The 23,462-nt window shown below is 38.6% G+C and overlaps 1 protein-coding gene across 3 annotated transcripts in view; it reads left to right on the top strand.

Annotated features, from left to right (window-relative positions):
* Nucleotides 1-23,462, top strand: part of LOC131432982 (relaxin receptor 2-like) — a 229,806-nt gene that overhangs the window by 134,450 nt on the left and 71,894 nt on the right. For all 3 annotated transcript variants that reach the window (XM_058599676.1, XM_058599677.1, XM_058599675.1), the window contains 2 exons: nt 7,484-7,669; nt 7,729-8,202. In XM_058599676.1, the coding sequence (XP_058455659.1) occupies nt 7,484-7,669; nt 7,729-8,202 (660 nt within the window). The remainder of the gene's footprint in view (nt 1-7,483; nt 7,670-7,728; nt 8,203-23,462) is intronic.

Below are 23,462 nucleotides of genomic sequence, written 5' to 3'. Positions count from 1 at the left end.
GGTGTCAAGAATCAAGCTAGCCAAAAATGTATACTCTTCCTCCGGAGGAAGCTCCTGAGATGTTTCTAGTTTCTCAGATATCGAGCTCGCGTAACGTTTCCAATCAATGTTTCGTGTGAAATCGTACGAAACATTGATTGTTTCCGATGGTCTTCCACGGTTGGTGATAGAAACTATGATCGGCAAGTGATCGCTACCGTGAGGATCACAGATTACCTTCCACTTGCAATCTAACTGTAGCGAAGTCGAGCAAAGGGATAAATCCAGCGCACTTTGTTGTGCTGGCGGTCCAGGGTTCCGTGTCATTTCTCCCGTGTTTAGAATTGTCAAATTGAAGTTGTCACACAGATCTTGGATTAATGAAGAACGGTTATCATCATATAAGCAGCCCCATCCTGTACCGTGCGAGTTAAAGTCCCCTAAAACCAACCGCGGTGATGGAAGAAGTTCTATGATGTCTGCAAGCCGACGATGCCCTATCGAGACTCTGGGAGGAATGTAGATGGAAGCTATACATAGATCTTTGCCTTTAATATTAATTTGACAAGCAACAACTTCAATTCCCGGTGTCGAGGGGAGGTTAATACGATAAAATGAATAGCACTTTTTGATCCCTAAAAGTACCCCTCCATAAGAGTCTTCTCGATCCAGGCGGATTATGTTGAAATTATGGAAGTCAAGGTTGATGCTGGAAGTCAGCCAAGTTTCACTCAAGGAGAATACATCGCAATTACGAGTATGTATTAAGTGTTTGAAAGAATCAAGTTTTGGGATGATATTTCTGCAATTCCACTGAAGCACAGTGATCATATCTTCGATTCTCATTGGTAAATTATCCATCAAAAGATACAATCGCTGCAAGGAGGGGCCATTGTTCAGTCAACTGTTTTAAAAATGTCCTTACTGCTGGCAGTAGAGCAGTTAGGAGGCTTTTTAGAGGATCAGTAATATTGAAGGCTGTTAATATCCAGTCCACGATATCAGAAAACTTCAATAATCCAGCGTTTGTTTGATTTTCTGGTTGTGATTTGGGGTCATTCGGGTTTTTTGATGCCCCAGGAAGTGCTGGGTACTCCTTATCATCTCTAAGTTTTTTGAAATCAGGAGGTGTTTGCTTCGGTTTTGAGTCAGCACTTTTCGTTTTTGTTTGATCATTTTGTAACGAAGAGGACATTCTGAGGCCTTTACGAGGAAGCTTTGGAGAAGCCAGATTTTGTCTTTTCCTGCTTCCTTCAACCTGCGTATAGGAAGGTCCTTCGCCTGGGTCGTCAGAGGTATTCTCCTCAACTGGCAAGAGTGCAAACGGGTTCTCAGGGTGCGATGGAGTGGTTCTTTTTAGGATTTCCGCGTAAGAACGTTTAGAACGTTCTTTCACGGATCGCTTCAATTTCTCCGCACGCTCTATGTACGTAGGGCACTCCGACAGATCATGAGGATTCTCCCCGCAGTAGCAACACTTTTCCGCTGTTCTTCTGCAGAGATCGTCCTGATGGGTCTCTCCACATTTGCCGCATCGCAGCTTGTTGCAACAACAGGTTGCCGTATGCCCTAGCTGTTTGCAGCTTGTACAGTGCATTACTCGTGGTACATACAGCCGAACAGGTAGACGAACTCCACTCACTACCAAATAATTTGGAAGTGCAAATCCGGCAAAAGTCACGCGAAACGAGTCCGATTGGTAAAATTTACCATCGATCGATTTGGAGTGCAATTGCTTGCACTCCAAAATTTTCACTGGCTGAAGGTCGGGGTTTTTGAAACGGCCTACCCCGTCCTTCATCAGATCTTCGATCGTCAGACTTTCGTCACGGACCCCACCGTCGATCTCCACCACATGAGACGGGACGTACACGCGGTACTCCTTCGTGAACGACTCGCTGGTAGAAATCCCGTTTGCTTGCTTCAGGTCGGACACAACAACGCGTAACTTGTTTGGCGAAACCTTCTCGATAGATTTTACTGCCGAGTAATGTTTTGTCAGGTCCCGGGCAATATTCAGGACTCTGAGAGGCTTTGATTTGGGTGATTTGGGCCGGAAGTATACCACCCACGGACCCACCGAGCCATCGTCTTGATAAACTTTTCGACGAGGTGGCAATATCTCAGAGGGAGATGGAGGCATCGGAGAGGGAGATGGTATCGGAGGGGGAGATGGCGGCATCTCGGATTCAGACTCGGTTTCTAAACGTTCAATCCTCAAGAAAGCTTCGCCTTCTTCCGAGACACCCCCATTGTCATCAATATTCATATTACAAGTACGGGAGAAAGGAGTCTCCCGCACTTGTAATAAGAATTAAAAACAAAAGTGAAAAAGAAAATATATAAATAGAAAAAATAAAAAGAAAAAGTTAGAAAAAATACTTAACAGTATGACCCGGCAATCTGTTAGGTGAGTTGATCTTTCACTCCTCCTTTGTGGCTCAGTGTGACCTTGACTCAGGATTGTACGGCTGTGATGCGGGTAGCAGACAATGGATGGATCTCCGCTGCTGTCCGAGTATAGCACAATAGCTGTCGATACCGCCAGTGCACAGGTAGAACTCACTTGCGGGGATGTTACTTTTTATCACTATGGTGTAATGCCTATACTACAGCCTTTGCTGTGATAGACACCTTCGTTTTGCCGATGTCGATTGTAAGAAAAACGCGTGTGTTTACTTCGAACATTCGGTTACGAATGAGGTAGCATTGATTCTATAATATGTTTTTTTCTTATATTAGAATATATAAAATATATAAAAAAGGCAATATATATTTTTCGTAAAGAATCTGAAAATATGTTTTCTAATTTGCTGATACAAACATACTAGTTATTTTCTTAGGGTAAGCCTGTTGTTATACTTTTCCTGTTCTTACAAAAATGTATTTGTTGGTTGCTACCCATGGTTGTATATAAAACAATCTGTTATTGCGAATATACGTGAACAAGTTAATGAGAAACAAGTGTCAGGCAAGTGATAATCAAGTAAAAACAAAAAATAGCTCAGAATTGAAGAGTGAGTACACCGAAACCTCCATTTGCGAACTAAACGGGGGTTCGTAAAAATAGTTTACGTTATTTGCGATTTGGTTCGTAAGAGTAATGAATGTGGAAACCGCCCATCATATGGCTATTTCCGAAACGGGTGTGAAGAGTAAGTGCAAAAAAATGAAGTTTGCGCTCTTTTCAAAATCCAAGATGGCGGCTTCCGGTTTATTGATATTGCCTAAAACTCCTAACAATATGGGTATTTTCAGAACGGGATTGATAAATAGATATCGGAAAACGATATTTGAGGTGATTCTGAAATTCAAGATGGCGACTTCCGGTTTCGTAATATTTCTTGAAAACCCTAATAGTATGGGTGTTTATGAAAAGGATTTGATGTGGTTCCATAAAAACGATGTTTGTGATCGTTCTGAATCCAAGATGATCACTTCCGGTCTATTGATATTCTTTGAAAATACTCACAATATGGATATTTTCAGAACAGATGTGGTGTGTAGTTAACAAAAAAGAAAGTTGTTTGTGATCGTTTTGAAATCTAATTCTTTCCGAAAATATCCATATTGCAAGTGTTTTTAAGGAATATCAACAAACCGGAATTCGTCATCTTGGCTTTCCAAAATACCTCAAACATCATTTTCCGGAATCTACTCTTTAAACCCGTTCCAAAAATACCCCTATTGTAGTAGTTTCCATGGAATATAAATGAGCCGGAAATCGCTTTCGATGTATGCCAAAACCTCTTTTTACGAAGTAGGTTCGAAGTAGTTTACGTTATTTGGGATTTGGTTCGTAAAAAGAGTTAACGTATAAAAGTATAAAAAGTGTTCGTAAACGGAGGTTTGGGTGTACAAAATGAATAGCTTCTTCTACAGGAATTCCGTAAACGCATTTTCTAAAAAGTGTTCCAAAAATTGTCGATATCTTATGGAAAGCAATATTGCTTAACAAAAAAATTCAAAAGTTGCGATTCATGTCGTTTGGAGTTGAACAAACGAACTGCTCTATCTAGTAGCGATGACATATCGAGTAGTGAAGAGGAGGATGCTTGTATGGATGTTCAAAGTCAGGAAACAATACAATCAAAAACAGAAACACTACTTCCAACATGACTATTCTCAGTCAGAAAACATTAGAAGCGACGTCAGCAACACCAATAGAGTCAACGGACTCAAACCTTCCAGGATACATCCAAAAAGTTCATAACAACTCAACTTGTCAAGTGATATTCCATTCGTACAGAATTTAACAGACTCCTAGTGTAATTTGCAGTCGACTACCAAGTGACGCTGTATGGGTTTATATGTATCAATGATTCATAAAGCAGATATGTGTTTCTGTGGCTCAGTCGATTGACTGACATGTTTTGTGCAGAGATGTCTATCTCCTCTGTGTGACGAAGAGCAAGCAAAATTTCTCCCCTCGCACTGACAACTTCAACGAGAACTCTTCTCTTTCACATTTATACACCACTGTTGTGTAAAGTGTGCACGCATCATGAGTGCGTTTGTTTATTTCCTTTTACCTCCTCCACTGAATCGCACCAAAGTGCTAGAGCATTAGCTAATAAATTCTCTGAGGTGGATGCAGATACTTTCACAGAGGTGTACACGCCGGTGAGCACTCTGCTGTATGGTTTTCGTAGAAGAAGCGTGGACACGCAAAACCAGCAAAATAAAACTATTCATCGTAATATTTTCGGTTTTCCTAGCAAATTTTTCATAGCAAGGCCAGATCTACTCTCTATTAATTGAAGTTCACAGAAGTGTTCGCTCACCATCACGCGCCAGTGGTCACTTGGGTGTATTTAGACGAGAGCGCGTGTGAGCGATTCATGCGAAGAGAATGTGTTTCACTCGCGCCAGCTGGTTTAACCACAAGCACACACTCAAATGCTGTCTAATCGACACTGAGAAGAAGTGCGCTTTCCTCTTTGTGCGGTGCTTCGTTTTTTGCATCCTCGGTGTGGCAAAAATCTGACTCTAGCGTGTATCACTCTGGTGAAATGCCATCTCTGGTTTTGTGATTTGATGGTTCTCGGTTCAAGTCGCGCTGTTGCTATCGATCTTTGGCTATTTTTTTCATTCGATTACAAGCCATGTAATTTTCAAATCGCACAATCCTAATCTTGTTTTTGAATATAAATTTGTGTGAAATACGACGATCCATTTACGGCGCATCTTATGAGATGTAAAATCACAAGAATTTTTCGAACTGTGTGGATATGACGGATAAAATAAGGAAAATACTTTTAAATTGGACCGAAAACTATTCCAATGCATAGGTCATGTAAGTGTCTGGCCACACGAACTAACTGCGGCTATACCGGTCCCCAGAATGCGGTTCCGAAAGTACCAGAAATTGAAATCAAAAAATCAAAATCTCCAAAACGAAGCCGAGATGGCTCAATTGATTTTCACAAACAAAAGGCCCACATAAAATGTATTCCGGAACTATAGGGAGAAGTGTGCTCCAAATTTCAAACAGTCAAATGACTACAAATAACTGCAAAATATCTTCTAATTTTGGTTCGAAACTATTCCGGCTATGCTTTTTTGGTTGGTACGAGACATTTTCGAAAAGTAAGGGCCATTCCCCCAATTTTTCAATTTTTACAAGTTGTAATACGCTTAAACTCTTATATATCGGTTCATTCACGGCCTTTTACTGTTTTTTTTTTGTAATTCAGCGGCCTTTCTGTGCGTACAATAAATAATGTCTGCGATAATCATCTGCCAGATGAAAAGTTTACAGTGCAATGAGATTTTTGTATGGAAAACAATCTTTAGATACTAAAACTCTTGCCTAGCTTATACACCGATTGTAAAGACTATCCCAGAAAGTATGGACGCAATTTGATTTCGCTGTAAATAATTCACAAGTGTTAGATATTCAAATTTTATTCGATATACTGATAATATTAGACTACAACAACAGAATATTATTCTCAACATTTGCTACTTGGCCATTGTAGACTAGCTGGCGCACCTTCTTGCGAACGTTCCTCATTAAATTCCGTACAGACTTCTTGGAAACAAGTTTTGACACTTCTTCCAATTTTTTTCGAACTGTTGAATGATTTCGGCTGCCGAGACATGTTTCCTGCGATGTGCCTTCGTTAATGCCCAAAATTCTTCAATTGGTCGAAGTTGTGGGCAATTTGATGGATTCATGTCTTTTTGGACGAAAGTGACATTTTTGGTAGTAAACCATTCTACCGTTGATTTCGAGTAGTGGCAAGAAGCAAGATCTGGCCAGAAGACAACAGGATCCTTGTGGCTTCGAATCATGGGTAGAAGTCGTTTTTGTAAACATTCCTTGATGTATATTTCGCTGTTCATTAAAGCCATGGTGATGAAGGGTTTCGAAATCTTACCGCAGTTACAAATTGCTTGCCAGACCATAGCTTTCTTATCAAATTTTTCGACTTCAATCAATGTCCGGACTGGTTAAACACTTGCCCTACTCGCACCGTATAAAATTGTGGTCCCGGCAAAAATTTGTAATCGAGTTTCACGTAGGTTTCGTCGTCCATGATTATGCAGTTCAAATTTCCAGCAAGAATCGTATTGTACAGCTTTCGAACCCTTGGCCTGATCGATGCTTCTTGTTTCGGACTACGTTTTGGTTGTTTCTCCTTCTTATAGGTTCGAAGATTCAAACGTTCTTTAGCACGAAGAGCATTTGACTTCTTTTGCTCGAACACCTTCAGTATACGTTTATACAAACTAAGGGTTAGCAGGACCTTTTTTTCGACCCGTTTTCGGTTTATCCTCAAAGGTGTTATCCTCACCAAGCTTCCTGATTGCATTTCGCACGGCTTTTTCACTTACTCCTTTCATTTTTGCTATCTTTCTCAGTGACAGTTCGCGTTCTGTGCACCATTTGTACACCATTTTTCGACGTTGTTCTGCTGAAAGTCCACGCATTTCGAAACAAAGTAATGAAAACGAATAAACAACTGCACAAGTGGTTAGAGAAGATTGTAAACAGCAGGACGCAGTCATAAAAATTGACAGATTCTGAACCATTGCGAAATGGCAGCGGTTTTTGGTTGCGTCCATACTTTCTGGGACAGTCTTTAATGACTGAAAGAAATGGCGACGAGATTTTAAAACTGGATGAGCAAATGTTCTTGACGAAGAGCGGAGTGGTAGGCCTAGTATGTAAACCGATGAAATTAATTTGCTAATGAACCAAAAAATGTTATCTGATCAACGGTTGTGAGAAATTAAATGTTCTAATCGATCCTATTTCGTCTTACGTTTCGATTTTGCCTCGCGATTAAAGTTGCATGGAAACAACAACTGTGTTAAAAGTGATCTCCAATGTTGATCACCGAAATATGCTACTGATAATTCATTACTTTCCATTCGAATCACATTTCTCGTTTATACTGTCCATTAGCGGCGGGAATTGTAATTATAATTTAAATTGATTTTCATTTTTGTCTGGGTCAATGATTTCTCCTGTTGTTTCGATTTTTTTTTTCACTAGCGTTTGGATAATGGCTGCGGTTGGCATCAGCGGGAATTTGCTGGTGTTGTTCGGGCGCTACGTGGTAGGAACGAGAAGCAGCCAGGCCCATGCCGAACACTCGCTGTACCTGCGACATCTGGCCGCCAGTGATTTTCTGATGGGGATCTATTTGGCAATAATTGCCAGCGCCGATATTATGTTTCGGTGAGTTACTACAGGATTCGTGGAACGAAAAGCACTAACACTATTCTATCCATCCACAGGGGACAATACCTGCTGTTCGACGAGGAATGGCGGTCCGGTGCGGTCTGTGCCTTCTGTGGCTTCCTCAGCACTCTGAGCTGTCAGTCGTCTACGTTACTGTTGACGCTGGTTACCTGGGACCGATTGATATCGGTCACGCGGCCTTTGTACCAGCGGTCCAGCAGTAAAACACGTGTCATCATCCGGCTGGCGCTTCTGTGGGGGATTGCCGCCGCTGCGGCTGCTGCCCCACTTTCGGCCACCCACTATTTTGGACCGCATTTCTACGGCAGCAACGGTGTCTGCTTGTCGATCCACATCCACGACCCGTACGCGGTCGGCTGGGAATACTCGGCCGGACTGTTTATCATTGTCAACACATTCTCGTTGCTGTTCATCGGTACGTCGTACCTGCGGATGCTGCAAGCCATCCGGGTGTCGCGTAACGAAACACGGAACACCCTCAACTGCCGGGAGAAGATAGTGGCTAGAAGGTGAGTTGTAATGTAATCGGAAAACTTTGGCTCGACCACCCGTGACTGCCATCGAGATTTTACAGTATGGGTCCGAAAAAAATAGTGCACGCTGATAAATGTTCATACATTAGTTACTTATCAAGCATTCATATTTGAGAAACATATCAAAACTTCCTTCGTTTTTTTTACAGTTAAATATCATTTTTGAACTTAAAAACTCATTCTCAAACGCCTATCTTTTCACGAACCACGCTGTAAATTGCGTTCCAAAACAAATCGGTTACAGTGTCATAAATCGAGCAGTCGGTTGCTTCTATCGTTTTGTTTCATCGGACAACTTCCTCTTGCTGTAGGTTGACTTTGAAGTTTCTTTCTTGGTCCGGCTATATGTATATCAAAAGTAGTGTACTGCAGTACTGCATGGCGCCACAGAAACTCAAACTTTCGTTGGTTATTGATGATAACTTTTCTTCGTTTGATGGTGAAAACATCACAAATTGTTGCTTTACATTAAATAAGGAAAATACACGGGAAAGTTTTTTAGCTGAACAGATTTCGTTGAGGCTCGTATTTTAAACAGAGTCCTATGTGGTTCTGGTGCGTTCGTCTGCCCGAATGAACTTTGGCTGAAACAACAATCGAAACTAGCATCCATCCAGCGATGCCAAATTGTACAGTTTAACAGTTTACAGTTTAAATGTACAGAAATTGTGTAAAGCGAAGCATGCTCGGTTCTTCTAGTCAATTAGGTTGTTTTTCCATATGTTTCTTACGCAGGAAAGTTTAATTGGCGAAACGTTTGAAGAACTTCATACATTATTGGTTGAAAATGGCACCGAAATGATGGCTAAGCAAGCCATTTCCGATCATCTAAGAGCTAAGGGGAAAATTCTAAAGATTGATAAATGGGTTTCGTACAAACCGAACGAATAACAGAGGAAAAAGCAAAGAACTAAGTGCGAAATGCTTTCTATACGCTACGAAAGGAAGAATTTTTTTTGCATCGAATCGACAGGCGTTGGCGCGAAGCTACGGCAAAATAATGCTGCAACATGACAATGCTTTTCCACAGTCAGCCAAAGTAGTCTAAAAAACATTTTCTTCGCTTGATTGGTAACTTCTGCCGCACCCGCTATGTTTACCAAACCTGACACTTTCTAATTTCTGTTTTCATCGATGGAACGCGTTCAGACTGAGCAACACTTCCACACTTTACGAATGGTTCGATGAATGGATGACAATTGCCAAAGAGATGGACAAAATGTGTGGGAAGCGTGCGCCAATAATTTGAATACAAAATATTTCGCCATCGTTCTTGGATAATCGATTTTCTTTATGATTCTTTATAAGCTCAATAAACAGTTAATACTTAATAAGTCTTCAAAGGATAGTGCCTTTCGGACGCTTCCTACGTGAAGTCAGTGTATCGACGATATTTTCTTGTTAATCTTGAGGGAAAATTATTTTAACTGGCTATTTCTTAAAAAAATTACGGTTTTCTATACTGGATGAAGTGCTCAAATTATAGCTTTGTTTTAATTTATCTGATTCAACGACCATGTTCTTTCCCAAATCAAACAATTTTCTAAGTTGCTAGTCAACAGACCTCGCTGAAGCAATTTCCAAGTTGTAATTTCAATGTCAGCAATATTGTAAGCTGCAGAATGTCAGCCGAAATCTTCGAGTAAATAAATGAACAATTACAGATGTCTTGCCAAATCATTACGGAGTGTATCGAAAATAAGCTGTCCACAAATTTTTGTTTTAAATTATGATTAAAAACGATACTTTATTCAAACTAAAAATTGATCCTTTATTGTACGAGGTTAAACTTGAGCATAAAGAAAACCGGATGAAATTCAAATCATTTCTTCACGAATTTTCGAACTTTTGATCGAACGCTCTTCATCAAGTTCCGGACAAGTGTTGCATCGCATTTTTTTTGAGCCCAATTTTTTTTTAACTCCTGCATGTTCCCAGCTGCCTAACCAGTCTTCTTGAAGACCCTCTTCACGATTGTCCAGTAACGTTCGATGGGTCGAAGCTGAGGGCAATTTGGTAGATTGATATTTTTCTCAACGAAATTTATACCCTTTTCCGCAAGCTGATTGAGAGTGGTTTTGGCATAGTGAGACGATGCTAAATCCGACCAAAACAGTGGAGGTGCACTATGCTTCTTATATAAAGGCAGCAATCTCTTCTGGAGACACTCAGATTGATGGATTTCTGCATTTATAGTTCCGGTAGTGTAAAAAAATGGTTGACTTCAAACCACAGGCACATATTGCTTGTCATACCAGTACCTTTCGACCGAATTTCTCCACTTGAATCGACCTGTCCGCATCGCTCACATCCTCCCCAAAGAAGACAATAAAGAATTGTGGACCTGGAAGAGGATTTGAGTCCTCTTCTACATAAGTCTCATCGTCCATCAAAACGCAGGCATTCGGACACTGCAGAAGACACGAATACAATTTCCTAGCCCTTGTTGCTGCTCGCTTCTTCTGTTCTACACTTTGTTTCGAGATTTTCTGCTTCTTGTAGGTCTCCAGGTGATTTCGCCTCTTGATAAGCTGGACACTCGTTCCTGCTTTTTTTTTTGCTAAATCACGTATTGACATTGATTTGTTTTTCATGATTAGAGATACCACTTTCTGGTCCAGTTTCGGCTTGGAAGAACCGGGTTTTCTGCCTCTTCCTGGTAGCTCATCCAAAGAATAGTGTTCCCCAAACTTATTAATGATGGCTTTAACACTGGGAAGATGAATTCCAAACCGCTTCGCCAATTTTCGCATAGTAACATCCTTCTCACTTAGCCATGTGTCCAGAACCTTAATTTTCACTTCCTTTTCAATACGCGATATTTTGAAAACGCAGAATTTCAACCGCACAAACAAGTAAACAAACGAAAACAGACATCCAAACGCACAGCATGCTGTGATTTGAGCATGAAAAACCATCACAAACACATGCGTACAACACAAATGTATGTGGATAGCTTATTTTCGATGCACTCCTTATTTTAAAAGAAAATAAAATGGTTTGAAAATTTACTTGAAAATTGAATGGATATCAATCGGAGTAAATAATTTCAATCAATTTCAGAAAATTTTAGGAAATTGTTATAATAATTGAAAGGGAGTTAGTTTCGGACGTAAAAAGTGAAAAATCAAAATAAATAATGCTTCAAAACATGTCCGATGAGTTTTGGAAGTTTAAAGTTTAAATTTCAAGCATTCGAAGCAGGATTGAGCGGGTTTAGAATGTGTTTGTAGGACACCGGAGAACTGCTCTATATTTCGGAGGAGCCTTCGGAAGAGCTTTGGAAACAAACAGTTTTTGAAAATCAAATTAGCTGTCCAGAAAGTGACGGAAAATCTGTGAAGGGCTTGAATAATATTACTAATACAAAATACAGAGGTATGATATTTACGACGAATTTTGCGTCAACTCATATTCGGTGTTGGTAGCACTTTGTAAGATTTTGTTGAGATGTTCTGAAAATGTAGACTTTGTTATTTTGCCTACTTCGTTTTTCCATAATTGATCTTTTGAAATAATCTTTTTCTACAAATAGTATTCTAAGATAGTCCAGAAATGACTTTCACAAATTCTGTCGAATTTTCGGATAAAAATACATAAAAGAACGGAAAAAGTATTAGTCGAGTACTAAAATAGTAAATAGCTAAAACACTGAGAAAAATTGGTTTCAAAATTTTGAAGGAGATTAGACGAAGACTAAACTAAATTGAAAATCAAAAACTAAACTAATGGTTGTATTCATCCAACAATGTAATGAAATCTTATTTTGTGAGGAGAATTCACAGAATATTCTATTGCCTAGCTGCCCGGTATTTGCAAAAAGTATTAGACAAGGAGATGTTTGTAGATAGAAAAATGTTTTTTTTCCTCAAAAGTGCCCATTTTTAATAAATGAACGGTTAGTAGGAAACTTTTCATTCAAATAGTTTATTTTTTGTCAAACGACTTTCAATTTTTAAAGTCGATTTATTCACAGTACGATTTGATTGTATGAATTTCGTGCGAATTCGTATTCCGCACAAAAAAATGCTGATAAATTGAGAAAGAGTTTGAATAGCCTGCTCGATTGAGTAATGAATGTTGGGTTAAAAAAATTGCCCATTCCATCTACTGCTGCTACGAAATTATGCCAACAATACGAAAAGCACAGAAGATTTTTTTTGCGAAAATAAACTATCATCCTAACAGATGTAACCGGACCGAACTTGTCGGTTAAATCCGAACGATATCTATTTGCCACCGCCACCGCCACCGTATGGACAGAGCAGGTACGAACGGTGCAGCTCTAGCTTGATTCTATACGATGTGTAATTCGGATTCAATTTCCTCGGCAGACACTGGCAATCACGGTCGGATCGGTCGGCTTTCCCAGTGTCGCTAGGATTTGCCGTGTTCGGAGCTAGAGCTGCGTTCAGGAAGCAGAAAAACAACAACCGTGTTCTGTCTGCTGGACGGTAATAAATTGGCTGAAAGTGTGGTCTTGTGGTGAGTTTCGAGATAAAATCTGTCGTTATTGTTGTCAGTGGACTGATTCTCTTTTCCACACGAGTTGGTTTATTCAGATTTCAACGAAAAATGCAATAAAAGTTACTATCTTTTGGTTTTGCTTCAGCAGATGATTAGTCTCAGTTGATTTAGACTAGATTGAAGATGATTGTAGGAGCTGAAAACGATTCCGAAATCAATGCATAGAATTTTTGCTAGATTTGTTCACGTCATACAAAGTGTAGTGTTGTTACGACGATCATGGCGAATCGAAGAGAAAGTATAGATGAATTTCTCCCCGATATTCTGAATTGTGTACGTTTACTTTGCTTACGCTTAATTAGTCGACACCTTCTTATGTGGCTTTCAGTCAACAAACAGATTACCCAGTTAAATAAGTGGTCACCTACAATAATCAACTGACGGAATGACATAATATTCAGAAAGCTGTTCATTAAGGTTTATTAAAGAAAACTGATCAAAACGAAATCTACTCCTATAATGATCATTAAGATACCAATTCAAATCAACTCCAGTACTTCGAAAAAAAAAACTAATCGCAATACTACCCTTTCATCAACTATATCATCACTCAAAACTAATGTACAGCAAAAGTTCAAAAACAACATCCGCGTACACCATATCCGCCGAATTTAACCCACAGCGACTAGTTTTCTGTTCTTAGATTTGAAAAAGAAGCATTCTGGAAAGAGATTTGCATCGAATGATGAGGTTGTCGCGTTATTTTGAACCTAAGGGGAAATTCGCTACCATTGAAACAATGTCTCCTTACAATATTTATGGAATTGTTCCCAAATTGTGATGTAGCGACGCAGAACAAAATTCTTCTAAAATCTATAAAATCAACGCTTGCCGTTCTGGGAAAACAATAATCAGTTACGACAAAGATTTTCGAATTCAAAGCATTCCGTACTGATCGCTTCTTCCGGAATTGAAAGTCTTATATCAAATCGAATGAAGAGGAGAATGTTGAGTCTTGATTGATGGATTGAAAGATCACGAACGCCATTTTCAGTATTTGTTTGTGGAGCTCTGCATTTTATTCTAAAATGACGTAAATTCCAATAGACCTTTCATGGTCATCTTGAAAGGTTCACCTAAGCACTAATGAAATTAAAAATGAACTGAAGAAATTCATTGAGTTTTGCAATCTACGGTATCTCGAGTTTTGAATTGGTACAACGAACGTTCAGTTGTGGATCGGAAGGAAAAAAGTTTCCATATAGTGAAAAGGATTGCAATCGGGCAGTTCATGCTTTCAAGAGAAATCCAAACTGGTATGCAAGAAATGTGGTGGAAAACTGTAGTTGAGTAAAACTGTTGGGTAACGCATACGCAAGTTCATGCCATGTGCAAAAGACTCCGAAACTCTACACTCAGATGTTGACAAAACCGCATTGTCTCGTTATGAAGGACGAGACGTACGTGGAGGTAGACCTTCATCATCATAAGTTTGATGCTCCAGGAGACGTTGGAAAGCAGAAGATGTCAAAGTTTTCCAAAAAATACATCAATCAATTTGGTTACATGGGAAGCGGAGCTCTCCATTTATGACAAACGAGAAGACCAACGGACAGATTTGCCTTGAAAAGCGCCTACTTTGACTTCTGAAGTCACACAATGGTGACCTACGCTTTTACTCGAAAGTGGTATAGGAATGGACATTGCAAACTCAACCATCAGATGGCTACTATTCAGCGTGCTGAGTATTATTTTTGTGATTTGCGTAAGAGCGGTTGCGTACTTCATAGCATCTGATACACAACTGTCCTGCATTGACGCAACTACATATTCAGGTTTTTTAGTTCTTAATACATGGTTGAATCTGTGTATGATGAACTAAAACTGAAGAATATTCTATCAAATCTCACCCAATATGGTAAGAAGCAATAGTCAGAGGAGCTCATCGTTCTTCCTGGAGTGAGTGAATCGCTACCCTAAAAGGTAATCCTCTCGGGGGTTGAAGGTATTTTGGCACTTGCACACCCACTCGAAATATCTCTTCCATGTTCCTTTCATTCCAAATAACTAGGGGACCGTGTCACTTGAGCCAATTAGTTCTGATTCCTGATTTCCAAGGATTGTTCTCGACTCAATCTGGATAGATTAAATTTGGAATAAAACAAATTTGCTGTTAGTTCAATCCAAGATGCAGTTTTTTATTAATTAGTTGTTCATTATTAGAAATGTTAAAGCTAATTACAGTTACTTAGTTAAGCTGTATGAAGAACTAGACATAAAGACTTCTCTGCAATCTAATTAGATACTTTTACAGAAGATTTCCAAAACTTTTCTGTAGTCGTGGCTTGTTGTTTAAATTGAGAGAGTTCTCTGATCATGAGAACCCAATACTAATCGCAAATTTTCGGGGCGACATGGACTTCATTCGTTTTATACCATTCCAAAACATCTTTGGCGAGTAATAAAATGCTAAATCAACCAGAATTGCGAGGGACCATTCTTCACGGTATATTTCCTTGTTTATCGTTCCGATAATGATGTAGCTTTGGCTTACTCGACTAGAGCTGCATATTGCTTGCCAAACTGAATACTTTTTTGAGATTCGGCCTTTTTCTTCGTCTAGAAATTCTCCTCCACGCCGCTCCATTGCATGGAAGTACAAAAAAGGCATTCAGGTAAGCTGCTCACAGTCCTGCAGCACATAAGTTTCATCGTTCATAATCACGCAGGAAAACTTCGTCAAATATTCGCGATACAACTTGCGAATCCAGGTTTTAACTGTCACATTTTGTTTATCATTACGGTTCGGTACAGTTTTCACCTTAAGTGACTTCATACCTTGCCGGTGCAAGGTATGAAGTCACTTAAGGTAAAAACTTAATGTAGACAAGGATGGCTTTTATCGTATCAAAGAACGCTCACTAGCAACTCTTCACACGATTCAATCAGTGCCATCAAAGAGAGACGGATATCATCGCAGCAACAAAAAACCGGCATGGTTCATTTAACATAGAATAGACACCAGTGCGAGAGCGAATTTCTCTCGATGACCTGTCTGAGAATCAAAGGTTAGCTCACTGCTGTGGGGATTCTCTCTGAAGCAACAAACGGTCGCTTATTCTCGTTTCGCGATCCGATTCTGTATGGGCAGTGAATAATTGCGATAGAATCATTTTACTATTGCCGCTTATTCTAACTATGTGCATATAACCTTTGTATAAGTGGTGTCTATGAAAATGTATGTGAATGCTGCTCCACACAAGGGTTTTGAAATTTTGCAACCTAGTATGAGAATCATCAAGTCGAATCATCGATTCGATTTTCTGCGATAATTGTCAACTTGTGATTCTCTCTTGGTAAATTCCACACAGCACCGATCATTATCATCAATCAGCGAAAACGGCTCATTCGTTGTTCGTTGACAACAGCGTGATCCAGCTCTGAAATCAATAGTTAAAAATCGGCAGAAGAAAATAAAACGTAAATACACTTTTTGGAAAAAGGGAAATGTCGCGAACGTTTTTCTTTCTGTAAACATTGTAAGGTTCTTACAACATCTCAGTAACCAATTACAGCTCTCAGATACGGAGATCCAACTATGGAAAAGCTAATAGCTTGATCAGTAGTTTGAGAGTGTGCAGTCGCTCACAAAGAGACTTAGATATTTTCAGTGATGGCCTTAAAAAAAATTTAAGAATGTCTTCAAATCGGACAAAATTATGTTATGCGCACGGCTTCTTTCTTTGAACCAAAAAAAATCATGGTAAAAAATCCAATGGTTTCTTAATGATATGATCTGAAATGTAAGCGAAGTATTTAGGTCAATCATATGAAACAAAAATCGATATCAAGGATCACATAGCATAAGTTTAAATGATTAATGTTTATAACCATTGCATAAACAGCATCTTGAAGCTCTGCCCCCAAGGACAAATTATATCATTATCGTTTTGAAACTGTCTTACTGTGGAATTTGCTAGCAAATGGTAACACCATACCTTCTGATCAGGTTCTATCGAAATGATTAATTATTGCTAGTGTAGTACTTCAGTTGCATGCAACTGTAATGCCAAAGCCCCAACCGAGAGACTGGACCGTTATCATGACTGTTAAGATAAAGCTCGATTGTAGCATAGAAACGAACACAGGCTTCCAAACGTGTGGTAATATTTTCAAGCGCCCTTTCTAAAGTGGCAAAAGCAGATGGATTCAGTACGAGTGGCTATCATTTATAGCAATTAAATGTCATGTGTGCAGTAGCGTAACGACATTCTGCGAAGAAAAACACATTTCGGAAGCATTTATTTCTTGGCAGGATTCATTTCCTGCGCCGGATCAAGTTCAGAGGAAACTTTTTTTGCGTTAATACTCAGCCTTCAGATCTATCAATATTTATGAGCAAACAAGCATCCCTAATCTATCATTCTAAATGTGGATCGGCGACAATAAACACGACATAACTCATACAGTTTTTTTTTTCTCTCGGCGGCCCTGATCGGAGTATGTGAGGTCTGATGACTTATTAAATCGTTTTGGAATTGCTCTCATCAAACCCATCATAGTGTCCAATCCACACGTGAATGTGTTGGTATGTCTATTCTCAGTGGATATGTGATTAACACCCAAGCGCTCAGGTAGGGATTTTCAACGAATTTTTTTTTCAAAATATCATAATTCTTGATACCGTTGATCAATTCCGATGTGTCCAGTGTAAAAAAAAAAACAGATTTCCTTCTAGTCCATGCTGACTCATACGGAACCGCAGCGGTCCAAAAACACCGAAATTATTCCAGATCACTTTGGGGTATGTCTGTTCTGTCGTTAGAAGTATGTTGTGAAGGTGGCAAAAAGTAGTTGATCAAACAGCTCTAAGTGGAAAGTACTTTGAATTTACATCAAAATCTCGAAAATCTGCAGATCAGATAACAAATACTAAACTGGAGTTCCCAAATTAGTTTTGAAAGCCTTCCAACAACTTGAGAAGTCCTGAGATGAAATGCCATGTCAAATTTCAAGCACAATTATATGGGACCACAATCCGGATTTACCGGAATTGGACATTGCATTTTATGAGTTATAGTAAGCCCTTCACATTTTATACAATTTCCGTACTAATCTCATACTTATAGAAAATTTTATGAATCAAAAACTTCTAACGGCAGAACAGACATACCCCAACGCGATCTGGAATAACTCCGGTGTTTTTGGACCGCTGCGATTCCGTATGAATTAGCATGGACTAGAAAAAAATCTGTTTTTTTTTTACACTGGACGCATCGAAATTGATCAACGGTATCAAGAGTTATGATTTTTTGAAAAAATAAATTCGTTGAAAATCCCTACTCGAGCGTTTGGGTGTTAATACTTGTGTGAATCAGCGATGCCAGGTCATTTTCCCAAAAATCTGCATCTGGCGCAAAAATTTATCTGTATCACAACTGTATTTGAATCTACTCAACATTTCACGAATTTTTTGTGACAATGGCCAATAAGCCCCCTCTCAACATTCATTTTTGAAGGAACTGTGGGCAAGCTCTGAAAAATAAAGTAAAACTTTTCTCTATCGTTTACTATTACGACTTACCAGAAAATGGTTACCGGGGCCAATTTTAGAAAGCAAAAAAGTCCCACAATCACAATTCGTAATTCCTAAACCAGCCAAAACCGAAAATCGGTATTTATCTGTATCAATAATGAATCATCGGTATTTAAAGAGAACATATCTGTATAACTGGCTAGAGGGCAAATATCGGTATGAATATCGATAAATCGGTACACCTGGCAACTCTGGTGTGAATATGTCGCAAAAAACCCAGTGAATTTTGTGGAGCCGCATCGTTACAATTTTTGAGGACATACATGCAATAAAAATAATACAATTCCGAGAAAACAGTTTCAAAAATTATAAAACTTTTTATGGAAATCTATAACGCTTAATGGAACTGATTTTTACTTGGTTTATAAGTTTGTAGCTTACGAAACACTTAGGTGCTTTTTCTGCACTGTATGATTATAACATTCGCAACATACGTATACACTGAATACACTCCATCTACGAACTAAACGGCGGTTCGTAATTCGAGGTAGTTCGAAAAAATAATTATACGTTATTTAGGATTTGGTTCGTAAAAAAGTTTTGTGTACTAAATGTGGAAACTCATATGGCTTTTTTCGGAACGGATATGAAAAGTAAGTGCAAGAAAATGATGTTTGTGGTCGTTTCAAAATCCAAGATGACGGCTTCCGGTTTGTTTTGTTGGATTGAAAAGTTGGATATTTTCGGAACGGGTTCGATGAGTAGATGTCGAATAACGATGTTTGATGGTTCTGAATTTTAAGATGGCGACTGGCCGATTCGTTGATATTTCTTGAAATCCGATGCCATTCCTTCGATAGTCTTTAAAAAATGTTTGATTCCACTCCTAACATCACTGACTATATTGTTTAACACCCTAATGCTTATACATCCTTCACCATCCGAACTCTACAATCACATATACAGATTGGTGATATCTACACAGATTACTCAGCGGAATTTGATAAAATCAATCATCAATTATCAATTGCTAAACTCGAGCGAGTGGGCTTTAGTGGCGCTTTACTGGATTGGATGCATTCATATCCTACTGGTCACGTTCTTCTTACTGTTAGTTCTGGAGTACCTCAAGGAAGTCACTTAGGATCGTTCATATTTGCACTCTACCTCAATGATCTCAACTTCACCGTTTATAACTATCATTTACTTCAAACTTTATTATCTTACAAAGAAACTAGAAGATGTACGTTTTCTGCAAGCTCGCCCAATGGTGTCACAATAATAGGAACGCCACCAAATGTTCCGTTATATCTTTCTGCCAAAAAAGAATCATGTTCATTACGTAATTTCGAAAGCTTCCAAACTCTTAGACTTCATTTGTATGAATACTCTTTATTGTGCACTATTCCGATCGACATTAGAATATGCAACTATCGTTTGGTCACCTCATTATCAGATCAACATTGATCGAGTCGAAGCTGTTCAACGCAAATTCGTTAGATTCGTAATTCGACAAATTTGTAATCTACCATGTTGATTTAAACGATGAGGAGGTTTTATGCCTGTTGGAGTGAGAAATTGTGATATTTCTGCTACGGTGTAGTGGAAATTAAAAACGAAAACGCCATTAGTTCTTTCTGAGCTCGTTTGTTGTTGAGCATACAGGCCTCGAAAAAAATCCCAAATTTTAGTTGCCATCCGTTAGTCATCAATTCCATTCCACAAATACTTGTTCCTAGTTTTCTAAACGTTCTAAAATCGTGTAAATTTCTAAAAAGTTCTAAGTTCTAAAATCGTGTAAATTTACGTCTCTATAGATGCAAAGAAGCGTTGTAATTCACTTAAATTTACAATTATGAGCATGTAAAGATAAGTCAAATCATCAACTTCTTAGTTAATTTAGCTGAAGTTTACATCGATAAAGACACAAACATTATTTTTACGTGTTAAAAGATGTAACATTGTGTCATCAACGAAAAAATTACAGAATGCTTAAATTTACGTCAAGAGTTATTTTCATTTTGTTTTTTAAGAGTGTAGCGCAACCGAATGTCATGAACTTTTGACAGATAACATCTGCAGGGTTGTTACGAAAACTTTCAAAATCAAAACGCGTGAAATCCGCGCGAAGTCGAAAACTAAAACGCGCGAAATAAAAATCTAAAACGCGCGATATTCGAGCGAAGCGTTAGACAACTATTTTTATGCAGGTGATACTTTCCGCAGTACTTGAAAATTCACTTAAATATAATTAAAAAATGTGCATAAGTTTGTCATATGAACACAATAAATAAGTCCGTCACTTCGAGAAACCCCATGAAAACGATTTCAGTTTTATTCTCCATCTTTTTCGATGTCCTTAGTTAAGGAGCAAGACTCTTTGCAAGCGTATGAGTAATGTCAACAACATGTGCGTAAAACCAATTCCGGCGCTTCTTTTCCTGATTATAATCAATAAATCTTCCATATGGTTGGAAAATAAACCAATCAGTTCATTCTGCTTAAAATTGCAATTCGAGCAAAGTGTCTTAGTCTAAAACTATTCGGTTTTCCTTAAAATTGCTCGAGAAAAATTATTTCAGTTTTAGCTTACTTCCACTGACACATTTGATTAGCAACAAATACATTTCTATATGGATTTCCTCTTGCAGAAATTATTGCGATATAAAGATTTACGTACCTTCCATAAGTAAACCCGCAAAATAGGAACCTTTAATTCAACACGCGAAAGGCAACGGATATGAAAGGTTGTCGTAATTTATTTATATTTCCGAAAAACTGCTTTTGTATTTTTCCGGAAAACTGCTTTTGTAACAGAAAATATTTAGTTTTGTTTATTTTGTGTAGTGCAATCTAATACAAATGTATTGAAGCAGTGTTGCTAACTTGTTTTATTATTAGACTTTTTTATTAGGAAATTAAAATCTACATTCATAAAATGTAAGCTATTTTCCATCAAACGTTCATTTCAGAATTAATTATTGTTAAAAAAGATTGTTTGAAACTCAATCGTGCAAGCCACTTTGAAAAACTCGTTGCACTGCATATATGAATACATAGATCTATGACATACGTACCAAATAAAATGTACGTAATACACAAACTACTTTACTTGGTTTACCCTTGATCCTTAATTAATACTCTCTGATGTACGGAAAATGTTACAGTAGAAATAAAAATGCTTACAATTGTGATTTTGAAAGAAGTGTAACAGATTTCACCGAAGATATTTTTTTTTTGCTTCGACATCTTTTTGCTCGGCAAACATATTCTTGTTAAGAAGAATTTTAAGGTAGACCACATCAGGATGATCTGATTCACTCTCTTTAATTTCAGTTTCAATAATAATAATGCCTTCTTCTGTTATCAGATTTTACTCTAAATGTCTTTCTTTTCCTCCTCATCTTTTATCTAAAGATCAGGGAAAAGCCCACTGGAATTAGTTTCTGTCAAACTTGTTCTCCAGCAGGCTTAAAACCTCTTCATCTTTTGCATCAATAGATCAAAATCATCCAAATGATACATTTCCTTAAATCTAGTGCTTCTATAGTAACTAAATCTAATGTTACAGTAATATAAGAAACGATTTCTTCATAACATTACGTGATAAATGAAAGTCGAAAGAATTGAAACATTTGTTAAATATGCGGCACAAGCTAGCAATGGGCTCGTTATATCCATAATGAGTTCTAACATAGGAAATCCGAAGAAAAAAAGAAGGAAAACTAAGACGTCGAATGTCAAAAATTTAACTTGGTTTCCAGAACACTCAAGTCCTGAACAGACGATGCGCGTTCGAGAACAGTTTGTGGAATATTATAGTCGAACTTGAATACAGACTTTTTGCTACTAAAAGAGATGACGGAGCATTTAGTGGCATTTAAACCATTTTGAAATATGAAATATGAAAGTGATCGGCGAACGATAGTTTCATGCACTTGATCGACAAATTTAGATCGTTGAGATACAATAAACTTATGAACGGTCCAAGGTGACTTCCTTGAGGAACTCCAGATGTAACAGCACATGGTGAGGTTGTACAGGCTCCTATTTTCACTATCAATTCATTACCAATTGAAAAATGATCCGTTTAATCCCAGTCTACTTAACTTGGAGATCGTTATGTGATGATTGATTTCGTCGAACGATGCAGGGGAAGTTGAAAGCTTTGGCATGGATCCAAGCTGAGTTTCAGATATGTAGTCAGAGCAACTATGTGTTATAAATTCCAGAACTATAATTTTTTTTTTTTTATTCAATAATATAATATAATATTAAGGCACACTGCTTAAGCTCTAAGATGCCAAGGGTATTTACTAATCTTAATTATCGTCTAACTTAAAACTAGAGTAGTATCATTATGTAATATAGTATCTGGCGATCGGTAGTGGCCGGTGAATTGAATTTAGGATGAGATGATTCCAGATTGGCGATGGTAACTTTCTATGTTGGCCGCATTCTTCGGTCCGTGAGGGTCCGCGGGAAACACCCCCAGGCTACGAAGGCCCGGCAGGTGGCCCGCATGCTGGTCATTGACTGGAGCGGTCTTCCGGTGATGGTGATGTTACGGAAGAGAATGAAAAAAAGAAGTAAATATTGTGGGTAACGGGGTAAAAAAGGGGTGTGGGAACAAAATGTTTGAAAACGACAGAGATCTAATTAGTTGCCATCGAGATGGTGAAAAAACAGGGAAAGGGGAACGAAAAAGTTAGTGACAAAAAAAAAAAAGATCTTGTTAATTCCAATGAAGATGGTGGACAGGGACGGGGATCGAGAGAATCGGGCGGATGTTAGTGTCGAACCTGTAGGTGGAGATTATACTTTCTGAGCGAGGAATAACACATTACACTTTTATATCAATGTGTTTAAGGTACTGGTATATGAGAAGCATATATGAACTATCCCGACTCGCCAACACATCCCGAACCGGCACCTCAGGCGGTCTACCTCGGGCCCTGAGGGATTCCAGTAGCTTCGCCCTGGCGTCACGATACTCTACGCACGACCACACGACATGCTCGATGTCCTGATAACCGTCGCCACAGGTGCAGAGCCCGTTCTCCACGATCCCGATACGCCGGAGATGTGCGTTGAATGTATAGTGATTTGACATGAGTCGTGACATAACGCGAATAAAATCACGACTCACGTTCATCCCCTTGAACCAAGGTTTCGTCGATACCTTAGGGATAATGGAGTGTAGCCATCGTCCCAGTTCGTCATTGCTCCATGA

The sequence above is a fragment of the Malaya genurostris genome, chromosome 2 (assembly GCF_030247185.1).
Source record: "Malaya genurostris strain Urasoe2022 chromosome 2, Malgen_1.1, whole genome shotgun sequence".
NCBI classification, from domain to species: domain Eukaryota; kingdom Metazoa; phylum Arthropoda; class Insecta; order Diptera; family Culicidae; genus Malaya; species Malaya genurostris.
Note: the sequence above shows the minus strand (reverse complement) of the source record. Positions and strands in the feature narration are given on the sequence as shown.